We start from the raw sequence: 16,204 nt of genomic DNA on the forward strand, positions 1-16,204 counted from the left end.
TTTAATGAGTTGGATGGCTTATCTCATAACATATCCCAAAGTCAACTCTTGATTTATGGCTTGTGCTGTAAGATCGAGAATTGACAAGTGGGACCTCATGAAACTGCAAAGCTTCTGCAAGGCAAAAGACACCATTAATGCAAGTGTAAATGTACAGGGCTAAGCAGTGAAATGCTTAGAGAAGTGTATAGGAGCATGTCTCTGTGACCTCGGGCTAGGTTCAGGTTTCTGTATGGAATAGTTACTATGAACTAAAAGTTGTTAAGGTGACTGTAGGAAAGTCAGGAAGAACTTCTCATTGGAAGATACCATTAAGTGAATTTTAAAAAAACTACTACTTTAGAGTGAGAAAAAGTACCTGAGCGGTATATGTCCAGGGAAGGACTACTGTCTGTAGCATACAGAGAAGTACTATGGGGTGAATTAAAGAGGTAATAAATTCTGTAAAAAAGAGGAAAATACTTATATAGGTTCTGTAAAAGAAGGCACTTCCATTGCAAATGTGAGTTGTTCTCAGTTTGATTGTTGTTTCAGCTTCTTCTGTGAGAAGCTTGCAGCCTTTCAGATCTTTCTTCTTTGCTGTTGAAAGTACAGTAATGCTCTCACTATCTAAGGATTGTTTCATCTGTACTTATTATGAAATACTGTGCTTTGACTTTTGATAAGTTCAAAATATTTTCTAGCTCCTCTAGTATTTTTCTCTGATATAAGTAAGTTTGGAAGGAAGAACATTCTGTGATATCGGTTGAAGTGTAAAAGGGAAGAATCAATTCAACAGTCACTGTGGAAATGACTAGGGCTCTGAAGTGGGGAAGAAAGATTGGTTTCAGCCTCATCTGCAGGCTGGGAAGATGAGAATTAACAACTCAGGAGCGGAGTGGGATCACCGGGTGGAGATTACTAAGAGAAGACATCGCAGGAAGGGCGAGTAGCTAAACTGACCTAGTGGAATGTTTCTAAAGACTGCCCAGGTGCTGATGGAGTAGCAGAGGGTGAGGCAGCATGGCACAGAAAGGCTCCTGCAAGCTGCACCAGTGGGGGTATACATCTAATACTAGGTTTATCAGTGCTCGGGAGTCTGAGAAAATTCAGGAGGCAGTCTGAAGTCCAGCCAAGCAGACTTGTATTTATCAGGTGTAAGTTCTTTAATTTAAAATGCTTGAGGAGTTTTCAGACAACTCTCTAATAATGGTTTCCAACTTATTATGCTGAGGTCATAGAAAATGCTTTGTATTATTTATACTTGTTAAGGCTCACTGCGCCTAGCATAAGTCCTACGTGATGATGGTTCAGTAATGAATGCTTATCTTCTTCTTATTTGAATGGAATGTTTCATGTCGCCAGAACAAGTTTTTCTACTAGTGTCTTTTAGACATCTCTGCATCCAGAGCTGACAAGAAGTATATTTATTTTTTCTCTATTGAGCTGAACTACTTCAGTATTTTGTATGTTATCGGCTAAGCAGATAAGAATCCTCATCTGAACTTAGTCATTGTGTGCTTAAGTGGACTTGTGTCTTTGTGTATGTCCTCTTGTTTGTAATCTTCCTGAGAGGATGCTGTTATATTCATAGCACCTAAAATCTTTAAAATCTTTATATATGTATGTGTATGTTTATTTAAACAAAAGATACACATATGGACATCAAACTATAAATTTAATTATTTGAAGAATTATCCTGAGGGAAAATAGAGCATTTTTTTTCTTTCTTTTTTTTCTTTAAGCCTTATCGGGTATCATTGGGAGGGGAACCCCTTGTTCCTATGTAGGCTCCATGACCCAGGGTAGGGGAATGCTAGGGCACTGAGGCAAGAGTGGGTAGGCAGGTCAGGGAGCACCCTCATAGAGACAGGGGACGGGGGAGGAGCTAGGGGGCTTGTGGAGGGGAAAATGGAAAGGGGATAACATTTGAAATGTAAATAAATAAAATAACCAATAAAAATGGAAGAAAATAATTTTTTATGACTTGAAAGATGGCTTAGCAGTTACACTCAGTATGAACACCCTCAGGATTCCCTTGCATGAGTTCTTTGTATAAATTTGGGACCCAAGTTCATTTCCTAGTAGCCACAGCAGCAGCTCACAACCGCCTGTACCTCCAGCTCAGGGGCTCTGACCTTCCTCTGGCCTCTGTGTGTTCCTACACACACACACACACACACACACACACACACACGCACGCACGCACACACACAGACACCAACACACATGTAAGTAAAACTGAAAAAAGAAAAAAGTAAAGATTTTTCTTGTATTGTTAAATAATTTTAATTTTTGTCATTTTACTTAACATTTCTAGGTTTATGATTTGGTTCTTTTTCTTGCTTTTATTTTAAGAACTCTCTGTGTGTGTATGTGTGTGTATGTGTGTGTGTGTATGTGTGTAAACTAACACTAAAAATATTTTGAAAACTTATTATAAGAATACTTTAAATTTTTTGTTTCTTTCTTTGTAGTCTACTTTGAGCAGGGTAATGAATATATATTCATAAATTTATTCTTGCATTTATTGACTTCTGTATTGGTTCTTCTTCTATTTCTATAAGATCTATTAATGAGGATTCTGTCATTGTAGTAAATACTTTTTAAAAAGCTAACAGAGAAAAACATTTACTAGGCTCACAGATTTTGAGGTCTCCTGGAACCCTAAAATTACCTAAGTAAGAAACCTGGTCATTTTCTCATTTCCTTTTTAAAAACTCCTTATACACTAAAAATTATGGTTGGAATGCTTATTTTAAAATGTACATAGATAGGCTTATGATTTTTGGAGTATTTGAAACAACATAAAATGCAAGGATATAGCTACAATCTGAATTTGAGACAAAACAAAACAAAACAAAAACTTTTACTGGATTTTACCTCAGACAGGCATATCTATAATAGTAACTGAAACTATCATTTTTATTTTATCACTTAATAATTTGGGCCTAGTGCTTTCATATATTAATTTTGAAAAATGAGGCTGGAAAAATCAATTGCAGGATTTAGGAGAGATAACTAAAGATACATAAAAATACTATTTATGTTCCAGAAAAATCCTGAATTGCTTTTGCTAGTCAAACTTAAAATGTAACATTAAAGAATTAATAACAATTAATTTTAGGTCAAGATTGTTTTCCCATTTAAGATGATTTAAAGTGTATATAGATTTTGTGAGTATTGAGGGTTTTGCTTTGCAATAGGCTACTTAGAGGTAATATGTTGTAAATAATGTTATATAATCATGTATTTTAATATTTAAGTCTTAATATAATATTTATATTATGTAAATATAAATAATATATACTATGTAAATATCTAAATATGTTGCTGGGGAGTTAGGATTTCCTTGTATGAGTTCTTAGAATAATCTCAGAATTGAGAAGTAGGACTCAGAAAGTTTTGGCAGTCATTTACTTTGATATAATAGCAAAGTGGACAGCCTCTGGAATGAAGATCTATAAAAAGCTTCCTAGAGAAATGAAGGCTTTCAGTCTCCTGGAGTTTCTATTGCTGTGATAAAACACCGTGACCAAAATTAGCTTGGGGAAGAAGGGGTTAATTTTGTCTACACTTTCACAACATAAGGATCATCCTAAGAATCTCAAGACAGGAACTCAAGGCAGGAACCTGGAAGCAGGAATGAAGTGAGGTCCTTGAGGAATGCTCTACTGGCTTGCTTCTCCCCTGCCTTATGTCACCTAGGTCCACCAGCCCACATGTGGCTTTGCTCACAGTAATCTAGGCCCTTCCACAGCACTCTATAACCAAAAGCATGTCCCATATACTGGCCCACAGGGCAGTCTTGTGGGTGCATTTGCTTAACTGGCAGTCCCCTTTCAAAAGGGACTCTAGCTTTGGTCAAGCTGCCATCGAAGTCACCAGAACAACTGACCTCTTATCAACTTGATACACAAACACATCACTATCTAACTGGAATGTTTCTTTCTCATTTGTTCCCAAGATGGCATGTTGCTGTTAATATCAAAATATGTCTGTTCTTGTGAGCAGAGGTGCTAGTTTGCCCTTACTTGGCTTTGGCAAAACTCTGGTACCTCCACCTCCTCCTTTCCCTGAGGTATTTTGAATCTTGTGAAAGAAAAATGGTGATATTTTACTTTTTATGTGTGTTTCCTGGGGAGGTGGGTGATGGAGTCCAAAGCTGACTATGAAGGAAGGATCCATCTTCCCTGGCCACCAAGCTCAATGATGGCTGTGTCCTGTCTAGCATAACAATTTGGTGTAAATGTACATTGTAATATATTCAAATTAAAACCTATATTAGTTACAAAAGAACAATGTTAGACTTTATACTGATAGAATTATTAAATTTGATATTCACACTTGTAGATAGAATATTCTTATGATATATGCAATGTGTTATGCAGCTTTGGCAGATGAAACAATGGAAATACCATTATACATTTTTGTTTAGATATTTCTTTAATACAATATAGTGATTATAGGTGTGTTAAAATGTAGTTGAACAACTTGATACATGATCTGTGGGTATCAGTATGAACAGGAGTTTGTGTTCTGTTCATGCATGTCTAGGTACACATCTCTGTAAGGGTATCAATGAACATGTGTGCACCTACATGTGTGTGAGTGCACATGTATGTATGTGGAGGCTCAAGGTCATCATCACTATTCTTTCTCAGGAGCCATACTCCATCCCATGTTTTCTTCTCCCTGTTTCTCTGTCTCTCTTTGTCTATCTCTGTCTCTGTCTTTCTCTGTCTCTATCTCTCTGTCTGTCTCTCCTCTCTGTCTGTCTGTCTCTGTTTATTTTAATAAAGAAGAGCACTTAACCAGGTTTACTGTCCCAGAGGGTTAGAGTCCATGATGGTTGAGCAAAGGCATGGCAGCAGGAACAACTGAGAGCTCACATCTCAAACCACAGACTGGAGGCAGAGAGCACACTAGGAATGGTGCACATCTTCCTAATGCTTCCCAAACAGTTCTACCAACTGGCGACAAGTATTAAAATATATTAGCTGACGAGGGCCATTCTCCTTTAAACTACCACAGAGCTGTAAGATTCCATTAAGTATCTTGCTTTTATCTTATCCTGGAAGGCCTTTACTTAAAGTAAAACCTTGCTGGGTACAATATTCTTGGTTGAAATTATTTTTTCAGTACCCAAATACATGACTCCATGCCCTTCTGGTATTTAGAGTTCCTTCAAAGAAATATACCATGGTCTAATGTCTCTATGTGCTACTCTTTTGCAGATTGTAATGTTTCTTCTTTGTCCTGTACTTTAACATTTTAACTATACTATGGCATGGTGACAGATGTCTATAGTCTTTCATGTTGGCATTCCTTCTTCATTCCACCAGTTACCTACCAACAGCCATACAGGTCTGGTATGCTATAAAAGGGACTCTTTGGCCTCTCTGACTCTCTCTGACTATCTGACTCTTTTCTCTCACTGACCCCCTTCTACCTCTTTCCCCTTCCCCTCTCCCCTCTCTCTCCACGTGTTCTTGGCCTGCTTCTTCTCTTTCTCTCCCTCTGTCCTTCTTTGCCCCCTCTCTTTCTCTGCCTCTACTCCCTTCTCAACTCCCCTTCCCATGACCCCAAATAAAATATATCCTTAGTTGTGGGGCATTGGGCTATGCACAGACAGCCTGGTTTCCAGTTGAGGCTAGATGTTGAACCCCAGGACCCAGTGATGATAATTCACCTACATGGGAGGGAAGGAGTACTCTCGTGTCTCCTGTAACCATGGCTCATGTCGAAGTTACCACCCCCTCAGCCCCCAAAAGAGAAGCATGGTTAGTAGTCATGTGGGCAATGTCCCAAGCTTCTGACCTTCAGGCTAGATGCCTTTCCAGTTACCTAGCAACAGAAAAGATAGCAGCACACTTTAAGAGGGGCTGTTTGGCCCCAGCACACTTTAAGAGGGGCTGTTTGGCCCCTGCTCGCTCTCTCACTCCTCTTGCTCTCTTGCTCTCTTACTCCCCTTACTCTCCTCTCACTCTCTTACTCTCTCTCCTTCTTACTGTCTCTTACTCTCTATCCTTTCTTCTCTCTCTCTCCCTTTCCCCCTTTTCTCCTCTTGGCCATGACCTGTCTCTCTCTCATTCCACCTTCTCTCCTTTCTCCCTGACTTTCTAAAATAAAGCTCTAAAACCATAGCCTATCTCCTGGACTCAAGGCCCGCTGCACTTACTCTCGCCTGTGTGGGAACCTCTCTCCCTAAGCCCTCTCTCATAAGCCCAGGGCACAGGGTGTTGTCCTGGGCCTTTTGGTTTCGGGGGGGGGGTGCTTCCCCGTGTCTACCTACTTCCCCCACTGAGTGGGGTCAGTGGTTTAGATGCCCACCCTGGGCCAAGTGGAAAGCAGCCCTCCTGTGTCTGCCTGCCCAGAGCATAGAAGGAACTGTGGCTAGACATGGGCTATCCTCCCTCCCCTCTTCCCCCTACCTCCTTTTTAGTTTCCACACTTAGTTTTATAAAACACATCAGTACGTATGTGAAGTTCTAAATGTTTCTTATACTGGGATGTCTTTGTCTTCCCCAGGACGTGGACAGATTTATGCCATTTTCTTACTGAAGAGGTTTTCTATGATCCTAGTCTTTTCCCTCGAGTATGTGAGAGATCAGAACATATAATTTTTAAGGGTATCCAAAAACTTTCACATTTTCTCTTCAAGCTTTTTTAACTTCTCTTACTGTCAGAGGTTCTTTCTGACAGTAACAATTCACAAGTTCTGTCTTCAAGCTGTTATTTTTACTTCTGCTTGACCCAATCTATTTCGTGGACTATAGAGACAAGGTTCTCATCTCCTCTGTGACTCTCTAGTCTCTTCCAGATCCTGCATTTCCTTGTTTTATTTATCTGATTGTGTTTTTTTTCCCCATTGTTTTCATATTTCTGTTGAGATTGTTGGGATCATCTTTTATACAGATGGTGGCCTCCTCAAGCAACTTTCTCTTGATGTTGCCTTGGGAGGCATCAGTCAGTCCTGGGTTTGATTCACAGTACAGATTCTCATACTCTCCAAGGCTAATATTCCACCATGGTGTTGTTTTGTTTTGCTTTGTTTTGTTTTGTTTTCTCCTTACATTATGATGACTTATTGTAGAAACAAGATTTTTCAGGGGTAGGACTGGCTGGCTAGTGAGCCCCTGGTATCCTTCTGTCTCTGCCTTCCCAGCACAAGTATTAGAAGCACACACCACCCTTTTTACACTCTTTGCAGTGTGTGAGAAACAGAAGTCAGATCCTCTTGATTGTATAGCAAACATTGTACAGACTAAGCCTACATTGTACATCTTCCTAGCTCCTGAAAAATGATGCTTAATTAAATTAACCTGAGTGCCATATACTAGATTTCATCTTGACATTTTTAAACATAAGTGAGTGAATCATCTTTGTAGATCCCTTCCCTTCTCCTTCTGCCACTCTCAATCACACTGGACCCTTCTACCCATTCCCTGCCTTGTAGCTTCCTGTCCATGGTCATGTCATATGGATACTATTGCCTGCCCCCTCCCTCCCTTCCTCTCCCCCAACACATTTCTCCCTCATGTGGTCTCTGTTCTAGTGTTTTTGCCCTGTGCCCACTTATAACATCCCTCCCACACACAAATAGTTCTTTAGCTGGTCATGATATGCTGTGCTAATAATCCCAGCATAGAGAAAGCCAAGGCAAAATTGTGAATTCAAAGTTTAGGCTATATATTGAAACATATAAATTTGAAATAGAAATATATAAATATATTTTATATAGCTATATAAACTTAATAATATATTCTATATAATTCAATAGTATATATAGTATTGAATATACATTTATATATAAACATATAAATATTTAGGTAAATATATACATAAATATAAATATATTTTCTTGCACGCGTCCGACTTGACCAGCAAGAACGATGCTGCAACAGGATCCTTCTGCACATGTTTATTGGGAGAGCTTGATTGTAGAGGCGAATAGACCCCGAGCTCAGAACTGGTGCTGCTTATATCGGCCTAGGAGAGGCGTGTCTCACACCCGGATTGGTTGTGCTTGGTTGATGCATTTGCATGCCTACATCTGATTGGTTAATTTCTCTCTCATCTGATTGGTTAACTTCTCTCTCATCTGATTGGTTAATTTTGGTCAAATCTCAAAACCTCATCTTGGCAAAAAAACTTTACTGCCTATGTATGCGTGGTGGCCAGCAGAAGACAGTGCCACCCTGCAACGGCACATGTGGCTTCCCACAATATTTGAAATTGAAACATAAATATTTTAAAATACAAAAAAAAAATCCAGTTTTATATTTTACATATTTGGCATTTGTTACAATGGAGTTGATAGTTTGTACTAAAAAATATGCTCATAGTAATCAATTTGTATGCTGGATAAAAACTAGTGAATATATTTAGTTACTATATTTTTGCTTTTATTTTACCATTCTCTATTTTTCAATTGTCTTTGCTGCTTTTTTTAACTACACTGCTCATTATCTTACACATTTTATGTAATTGTTAATTGTTCAAATTTTCATAGGATGACTCTTCAAGATGAATTAGATGAGCTTAAAATGCATATGTCCATTGATAAAACAACAATACAGGAATTAAATAGGTGCATGGCAGAGAAAAGAGAAGGTAAGTTTTTAATTAAAAGAAATCTTTAGCTTTATTATCTAATTTTGGTTTCAATTTAATAATCTTACTTAATTTCTGACTTTTTGTACTCTTTTACTGATTTATAACACAATTTTTATGTCTCATGAGAAAATGCAATGCAATGAAGTCCTAAACATCCCACTTTGAGATGGCTCAGCTGTCAGTGCTGGTGATGCTCAGGCCTGTTTGGCTGAGTCCAACCCAGACCCCAGGTAGAAGTGGGGGAAGCCTGCAGCGCCCTCAGTGCCTTCCCCTGCTCCTCAGACATGGACCGACTGTGAGCCTCCACAAGCACACTTGCCCACCCTTAATTTAATATAAAAATATAAACAAATATTTGATAAGAGGAAGAGAGAAATAATTTTATTGTTCATTGACATAGTTTTCCTAGTTATGGTTGCTCACAGTTTTATAATCGTGTTTAACATTGGTGATTCACTTTTGTGTGTGTGCTCCTATTACAAGACTTTGAAAGTCCTTAAGGTCTAACTTTATGGGGCCTCCATCTTAAACGTAGGAGTAAGGTTTGTTCATTTCAAATATGCAAACCACTGTGGCCAAACTGTCTGATGATATGCACCCATGTTATCAATTTAAGACTGTTCTATATTAAAAGTGAAGACAGCTGTATTTACTGTGCAACTTGAGTATCTCTGTGGAAGAAGTGAGCTCTCTGACTTCTGCCACCCAGCTGGTGTCACCATACCTAGTGATTATTAATGGACTCCTCCTCTGGCTTTTTCTCAGTCCTCACTATTGACTCAGGCTTAAATATTAATATTAATATTGTTAGTGATTTTCCAAACCAATATTTTAACATTTTTAATTTTTTCTTTTATTTTCCATCAAAATAAGTCCTCAATCCTTCCCTAGCTTCTAAACATGGTTCTTGTTTTCATTTTGTCTTCTCCTGTCAGGATCTTTTCTGTTTCTTCTTACTGAATCATATTCCCACTTCCTCCTTAACAATTGGGATCCTGAAGAGCTTATTGATTTATTGTTCAAACTAACTGTATCCTTCTGAAAACAAAATCCATGAGTAGATGAATATCCCAGCAATGAGAAAGACTCCGGTGAAGAGAGAAGGAGAACTTGTGACCTCACAGTTCCATGTGAATGTCCTGTCCTGGAGAGATGCTTTGTTACACATCAGTGCTCACTGCAGCACCGTGCAGAGGAGCGAAGTTAGGGAAGCATCCTAAGAGCCTAACGCCAGAGGACGTGGGTGGACAAATGTGCTATATACATACAATGGATTTTTTTCAGCCTTAAAAATGAAGTTATGTTGTTTGCAGGAACATGGAAGAAACTGGACAGTAGATGTAAATTAGGTCAGTCTTAGATAAATATCATGTTTTTATTCACTTGTGGCTCATATATACATAGCTTTACATATGTATATATGAATTTTTAGTCTTATCTATCTATCTATCTATCTATCCATCTATCTGTCTATCTCTGTGTGTGACATGTATATAAAAGTAAAACTGTTTGAGTGGGTCAAAGGGGACTAACAGAAGCAGGAAGCAATGATAACAAGAGAGAGAGAAAGGAGTTTATGAGGAACTGTGTTGAATATACAGTACATACGTAGAAGAAAACATTTTAAAAATCAGAACAATTGTTTGGACACTCCCACAAGTTCTGCTTTTGTGGAATCTTATTATATCTTGTTTTGTCCTGATTGGCTGCTGTCTCTTGAAGACCTTCTCTTTTCTAAAGCAGAAATGGAGTGGGGTGAATCTGGGGAGGAGAACAAGTGAGGGAGGGGAGGAGTAGTGGATGGAGGGAAACTGTATTGTATTGGGGGGGTGTTGTATAGGAGAAAAATCTATTATCTGTTAAATAAAAAGAAAAAACAAAGAATAATGTGGTAGAATTAAGGAATATATTTAAAAATAGCAATAGCAAATAACGGGGAAACCATTTAATAAAAAACCAGACTTGAAAAAAAGTATTTGTGGCACTTCAAAAGCTCTAACTGCATATGCAGCAGAGGATGGCCTAGTCAGTCATCAATGAGAGGAGAGGCCCTTGTTCCTGTGAGGATTTTATGCCCCAGTACAGGGGACTGCCAGAACCAGGAAGCAGGAGTGGGTGGGTTGGGGATCAGGGGAAGGGTGGAGAGGATAGGGGGTTTTTGGAGGAGAAACCAGGAAAGGGGATAACATTTGAAATGTAAATAAGGAAAATATCTAATAAATAAATAAATAAATGTTAAAAATAAAAGAAAACTGGCAAAACAAACTCTCATATACAACTTTACTGAACTGAAGGTGGATTCAGTCAGGCACAAAGAAACTAAAATAAGAAAATGCAATGCATGCTAAAAATTATCATACTGAATTAATATATAAGGATTTTAAATCACAGGAAAATATGTGTTCCATTACTAAAATAGATACACAAAATGCAATAGGTTATTTTCTGCTAAATTATATTCTTTGAGCATTTTTGTTTGTTTTTAAAGTGATTCACAGTTCAAGAAAAAATCAGAAAAACATAGCTATCACTTTTATAGAAGTATAAAGAATAGAAAAAATAAAGTAAGTTTTAATGATATTAGCCATTGATATGCTTAACATACTGTAAAAATTGGTGCTTACAATTCAAGGATAAACTTATTTGTTTCATTTGGATTAACACTTTTGCATTTTCTCACTTACTATAAATTCCACCTATTAAATGCTAAATAATTTTATATTTAATATGAATTAACAGCAAACTAGTCTTATAAAATAATAATAAACACTCATTTTGGGATGTTTACCAGTTATTGTATTTTGCTATTAAATATTTCAGATAAAGATAGTTGAAATCAAAGTAAAAGTGCTAAACTTTTTTTTAAAGTGCTAAACTTAATGTTCATAATTTATCAACAATGACTAAGCTCTTTCATAAATGTTTTTGTTTTAATGCTTAAAAGAAAAAAGTCAGAAAAATTATAAGTGTTTTTAGATAATGTATTACTATAATTAAAATTAGGACATAGAATAATAAGAATAATTAACAGTAAAACATTAATTAAAAACAGTAAAAAGCAGAATAATTTAGGGAATAGTTCAGTGAACTAGGGCTTGGAAACACTAGCCCCCCATTGGCACTGACAGGAGCCGATCTTTCTGTGTAGCCCAGGGTGACCTAGACCTCACTGGCTTCTTCCCCAGCCTGAGTGCTGAGCACTCCTCCTGCAGCTCTGCTGAGCAATTTGAACCTAGATATTCCTGACCTTCCTCTGCACATTGCCACCAGGCTCATGGTGCTGTGTGAATTACCTTATCTGACTTGGTCTTTCTCTCTACAATCTCTTTAATGAAGGAATATCTCATAGAAAAACCAGCTTAAAGGTATTTGACAGTTCTCTTTAAAGACAACATCTGTTCTTCTGATGACTTGAGGATATGGAAAGACAACCTTCCCTGTTTCTTCAGTTTCTGTGCATCACCTGTGTCCCTAGGCACTGTCTGACCTTCAGACACACTCAGTTTCCCTAAAAGTCATATCTACCCCTAATAAAATTCTACAATTTCCTGTTCCATCTCCCTTTTTCTTGTGCTGAGGATACTGAAGTTTGGACCATGTGGCCCTTCTGCAATTTTCATAGATTATGTGGTATTTGTTTTTTTCTTACAGATCTATTTTCTGTTTATTTCAGTGCACTTAGAGAGAGAGAGAGAGAGAGAGAGAGAGAGAGAGATTACCTTTATCTTCTTGCTAAACCAAGATTAAAAGAAAAGGAAGCAAGCAATAAAACAAAACAAGTTTTAACAAGATATTAACAAACAAAAAGTAGTTAAAAACAGAAAAGGAGATGAAATTCCTGAGCAAGAAAGAACACAATCAGGATGAATTTTAATGCTAATAAAATTTGTAGTGTTTAAACCATATGATTAAAAATAGATGTCTTGTAGAATGAGAAATCTCATTGTCTTAGTGAGGGCCCCTCGCCTCAGTCCCTACATCCTGAGGTGCTTGAGCTGACGTGTCTTAGAGTGGTTCCTTGTTTCACTCCACATTTGAGTCTAACTGCCTCCATATTTTTATAAAAGCTATAAATGAAAGCAAATCTACCTTGGCAACATTCACAGGTGAGCATACTCACCCATTCTGCCCAGATGCCTTGCACATACCTAGGACCAAATACACAGCAAGGAAATTCTTTTAAAACTCATCCTTTATTGCTTATTAAACATATACAGATGTTGTTAGTACTGTATGTTATGTGAATATAGTATTATTATGTTATTTTTAAGGATAAATATCTCAGAACTATAGGAGATATTTAATTGACTAGAACAGATGAATTATATTTGCATCTTATTTCTACATTGCTGAAGAGTGCTGTAAATGAATTCAGCAGCACGGTGTTAGGGGACTAGAAAAGGATGCTTGGGAGCTGATAGATTATTATCAAGGTAAAGGTATGTATTCCCCAAGAGGCAAATTCTACCTATTCTAGCTTTTATTATCCTTAGGATAGTGTTCTATTTATTTCATGAGCACAGAAGTTTTAATTGAGTATGTCATGTTTCAAAGACAAAAGAAATGCCTAATTCACTCTAACAAACTTGTTAGTCACTGTTTTTACCAGGAGGATTTCTCCTCCACAGAGAATAATATTGTTTTCTCTTTCTTTGTTGAAAAATCAAAGTCTCACATTGACCTGCAGCAGTCTGGCTTACTTTAAAGCAAAAGTAAGCTAACAGATGTATACCCTCTTACCGTTAGGAGTTCTTCTCTGTTCGTGTTTTGTTCTTTAAGAACATTATACTTTAAAATAATTCAGGAGCTCAGTAAAGAATGGTAACTTCATCACTGTAACTTATCTGTAAAGAAGACAGCTATAAATTTGAGTGAATTTCAATATTAATGAAAAATGTATGACAGTGTTTCCCTTAACTTTGTAAATTCCGTGCAGATTTTACTGTTCTGTAAAGGCTGTGGCAGTTAGTTACCAGCCCCTGCAGGAGTGATTTGTCAAGCAATTTCACCCTGGAATGTGGGCTTGCTTCTTAGGGAGCCACAGCTCCTCTAGAATTGAGGGTTTTATGGTTTAACCTGCCAGTGCAGGAGCCTTTCCCTGGAAGGAAAGGCTCCTGCACTGTGAGGGTTTCAGTCTCTAATTCTGTGACTGCTTGCTTTGTTCAGAGATCACTCTGATCTGCCTGGCAGGGAACAGGATCAGCAGAACAAAACTAGTAGCGCTGTAGATACAAAGGCAGTGGATTCTGCTTTCAAGGTAAAGGCAGAACAATCTACAAAGAATGAGCACAGGAATGAAAGCCTAGCATTGTTAACCCACAGATCTATGGTACCTTTGAAAGTCTTAGCACTGCAGGGAAAAAGAAAGGGACACCACAAAGACATGTAATTATGTGACAAAACAAACTCTTGAGAAAGGTCACAATTTAGCTCTAGTCAAACACTTGACAAGAAAAAATAGACTAGATTATTCAAAACTGAAAAACCAGCAAACCTTTCCCCTTAAACCGACAGTGCAGTGTTTCAGCAACATATGATGTAGCATAATATATTATTTATTTGCTTCCAGAACAACTCTTTAGACAGCATGAGGATGCTGAGGTCAAGAAGAGTACTCCGGAGAAGAATGAGAAAGCAATCTCGGAACAGACATTACAGAAGGTAGTCTAATCTTTAAGATATTGAGCCGAGCAAGTTAAATCTGAATTTTACCATAAAGAATTGTATTTTAAAACGAGAGCTCATGAACTTAAACCTTGTGTGAATTCTTAATTTAAATTCATAATTCAAAATCATCGGCTTGCCAAAATTGGGTAAAAAAATCAATGTTAGTAAAATAAATGTATAAACACTTGTGCATCTGTGGACATAGATTAAAAATATTTTTATAGATGGAGTGGAGAAAATGAGAAGAAGAGAAGTTAACAAAATTGGGAATATATGTGCTTATTAGTTATAAGTGAGCAGTTTAACTTAAAACGGGTCAGGAGATCTGCTCTTCTGCAACAGGCATGGATTGTTTTTTATTTATAGCTCTGCCATGGTAGAATGCTAATATCTTTATAATTTAAACTTGAAAATATGTGTGACTTATTGTCAATAAAATTTAGCTTATGATTTAGTATAGTTTTCTGTATTTTAATAGGACAATTCATGTCAACCTATAGTTACAGTACAGCATTACTCTCATTGATAGTAAATGCTGTTTTCGAATTATAGACTTTATCTTAGTTTTGTTTTACAAAATATATTATCAGGTTCAATGAGTGGTTTCAAGTTTATGAACAGTTATTGGTTCTATTATTAAAGGTTCATCTCTAAATAACTTATTCTTTGATTATTATCTGGCTACTCTGGATTACTTTTGAGTTTTACTAAATCATCTGCTCATAAACAAAACTCAACATGGTCATACATATCAACAATTTCAGTTTATCTACCTCGATTTTCCATACTGATGGATAGACTTGTGGGAGTTTCTCATGAGCTACAGCAACTTTGTACTTCCTTAGGCTTGTCCTGTAGCAAAGGATGTCCCCTCAGTGCTACTGAACAGCACATACCCGGTTAACATAGGATAGAGAACGAAACGTGCTGCCAGTCATTCATCTTGAAGTCATCTATGTTCTGTCAAGTAGGGTATTCTATAGTTTATATTAATGTGTCAGATTTGTTTTATAATAGTATTTTTCTTTTTAAAATAATATTTCTGTTTTAAATAATTTTATTTGTATAGACAAATAACATTATGTGCCCAGAAATGCATTTAAGGCCTATAAAAAATTAGCATTTATTTTCATTGAATTTAAATCAAATTAGCATGTTAATTTTTTTTACTTTTAAACAATAACTTTATCCAGTTGTGTCAGTCATCTTTTTTAAACTTACAGTTAAATTTATTATTTTAATTAATAGATATTATATTCATATGGTATTAAGCATTGAATTTAGGGTCTCATGCATGCTAGGCAAGTTATCTACTACAAACCTATTTGCCTATAGAGACAGAGACAGATTCAGAGACATAGAGACAAACATATTCATACAGGCCTTTTAAGTTGCACAGGCTGGGTTTGAAGTCATTCTATAGCACAAGCTGGCCTTCCTGTTCTGAGTAGCCAGGTTTCAAGAGCCACCAACATAAGATTCATCTGAATTTCTTTCTTGGATTTATGTGTGTGGAGGGATGTGTGCATATATATGTTGTGGAGGCCTGAAACCACCTCAAGCACAATCCTTTCTCTCCTTCTCCTTCTATCTGTATCTAGCTCTATCTTAATCGTGATTCTTCTTCTTCTTCTTCTTCTTCTTCTTCTTCTTCTTCTTCTTCTTCTTCTTCTTCTTCTTCTTCTTCTTCTTTCTCCTCCTCCTCCTCCTCCTCCTCTCCTCCTCCTCCTCCTTCTTCTTCTTCCTCCTCCTCCTCCTCCTCTTGATAGGATCTTTTACTGGTTTTGTATTCACTTACCCATCAATTATGCTATGGTGACTGCTCAGTGAGATGCAGGGATGCAAGAATCCACCCGTCTCTGCCTCCATGGCTCTAGAATATCCTGGAATATGAGAGAGATAGAGAGAGAGGGAGAAAGAGATGGAGAGAGAGGGAGAG

The 16,204-nt window shown here is 37.2% G+C and overlaps 1 protein-coding gene across 1 annotated transcript in view; it reads left to right on the forward strand.

Moving 5' to 3' along the window:
- The window catches only part of Cntln (centlein), a 236,149-nt gene that overhangs the window by 141,653 nt on the left and 78,292 nt on the right, over positions 1-16,204 (forward strand). Inside the window, exons 13-14 of the mRNA XM_021161204.2 lie at positions 8,495-8,595; positions 14,168-14,259. Coding sequence (XP_021016863.1) covers positions 8,495-8,595; positions 14,168-14,259 — 193 coding nt within the window. The remainder of the gene's footprint in view (positions 1-8,494; positions 8,596-14,167; positions 14,260-16,204) is intronic.

This window comes from Mus caroli, chromosome 4 (genome assembly GCF_900094665.2).
Source record: "Mus caroli chromosome 4, CAROLI_EIJ_v1.1, whole genome shotgun sequence".
NCBI classification, from domain to species: domain Eukaryota; kingdom Metazoa; phylum Chordata; class Mammalia; order Rodentia; family Muridae; genus Mus; species Mus caroli.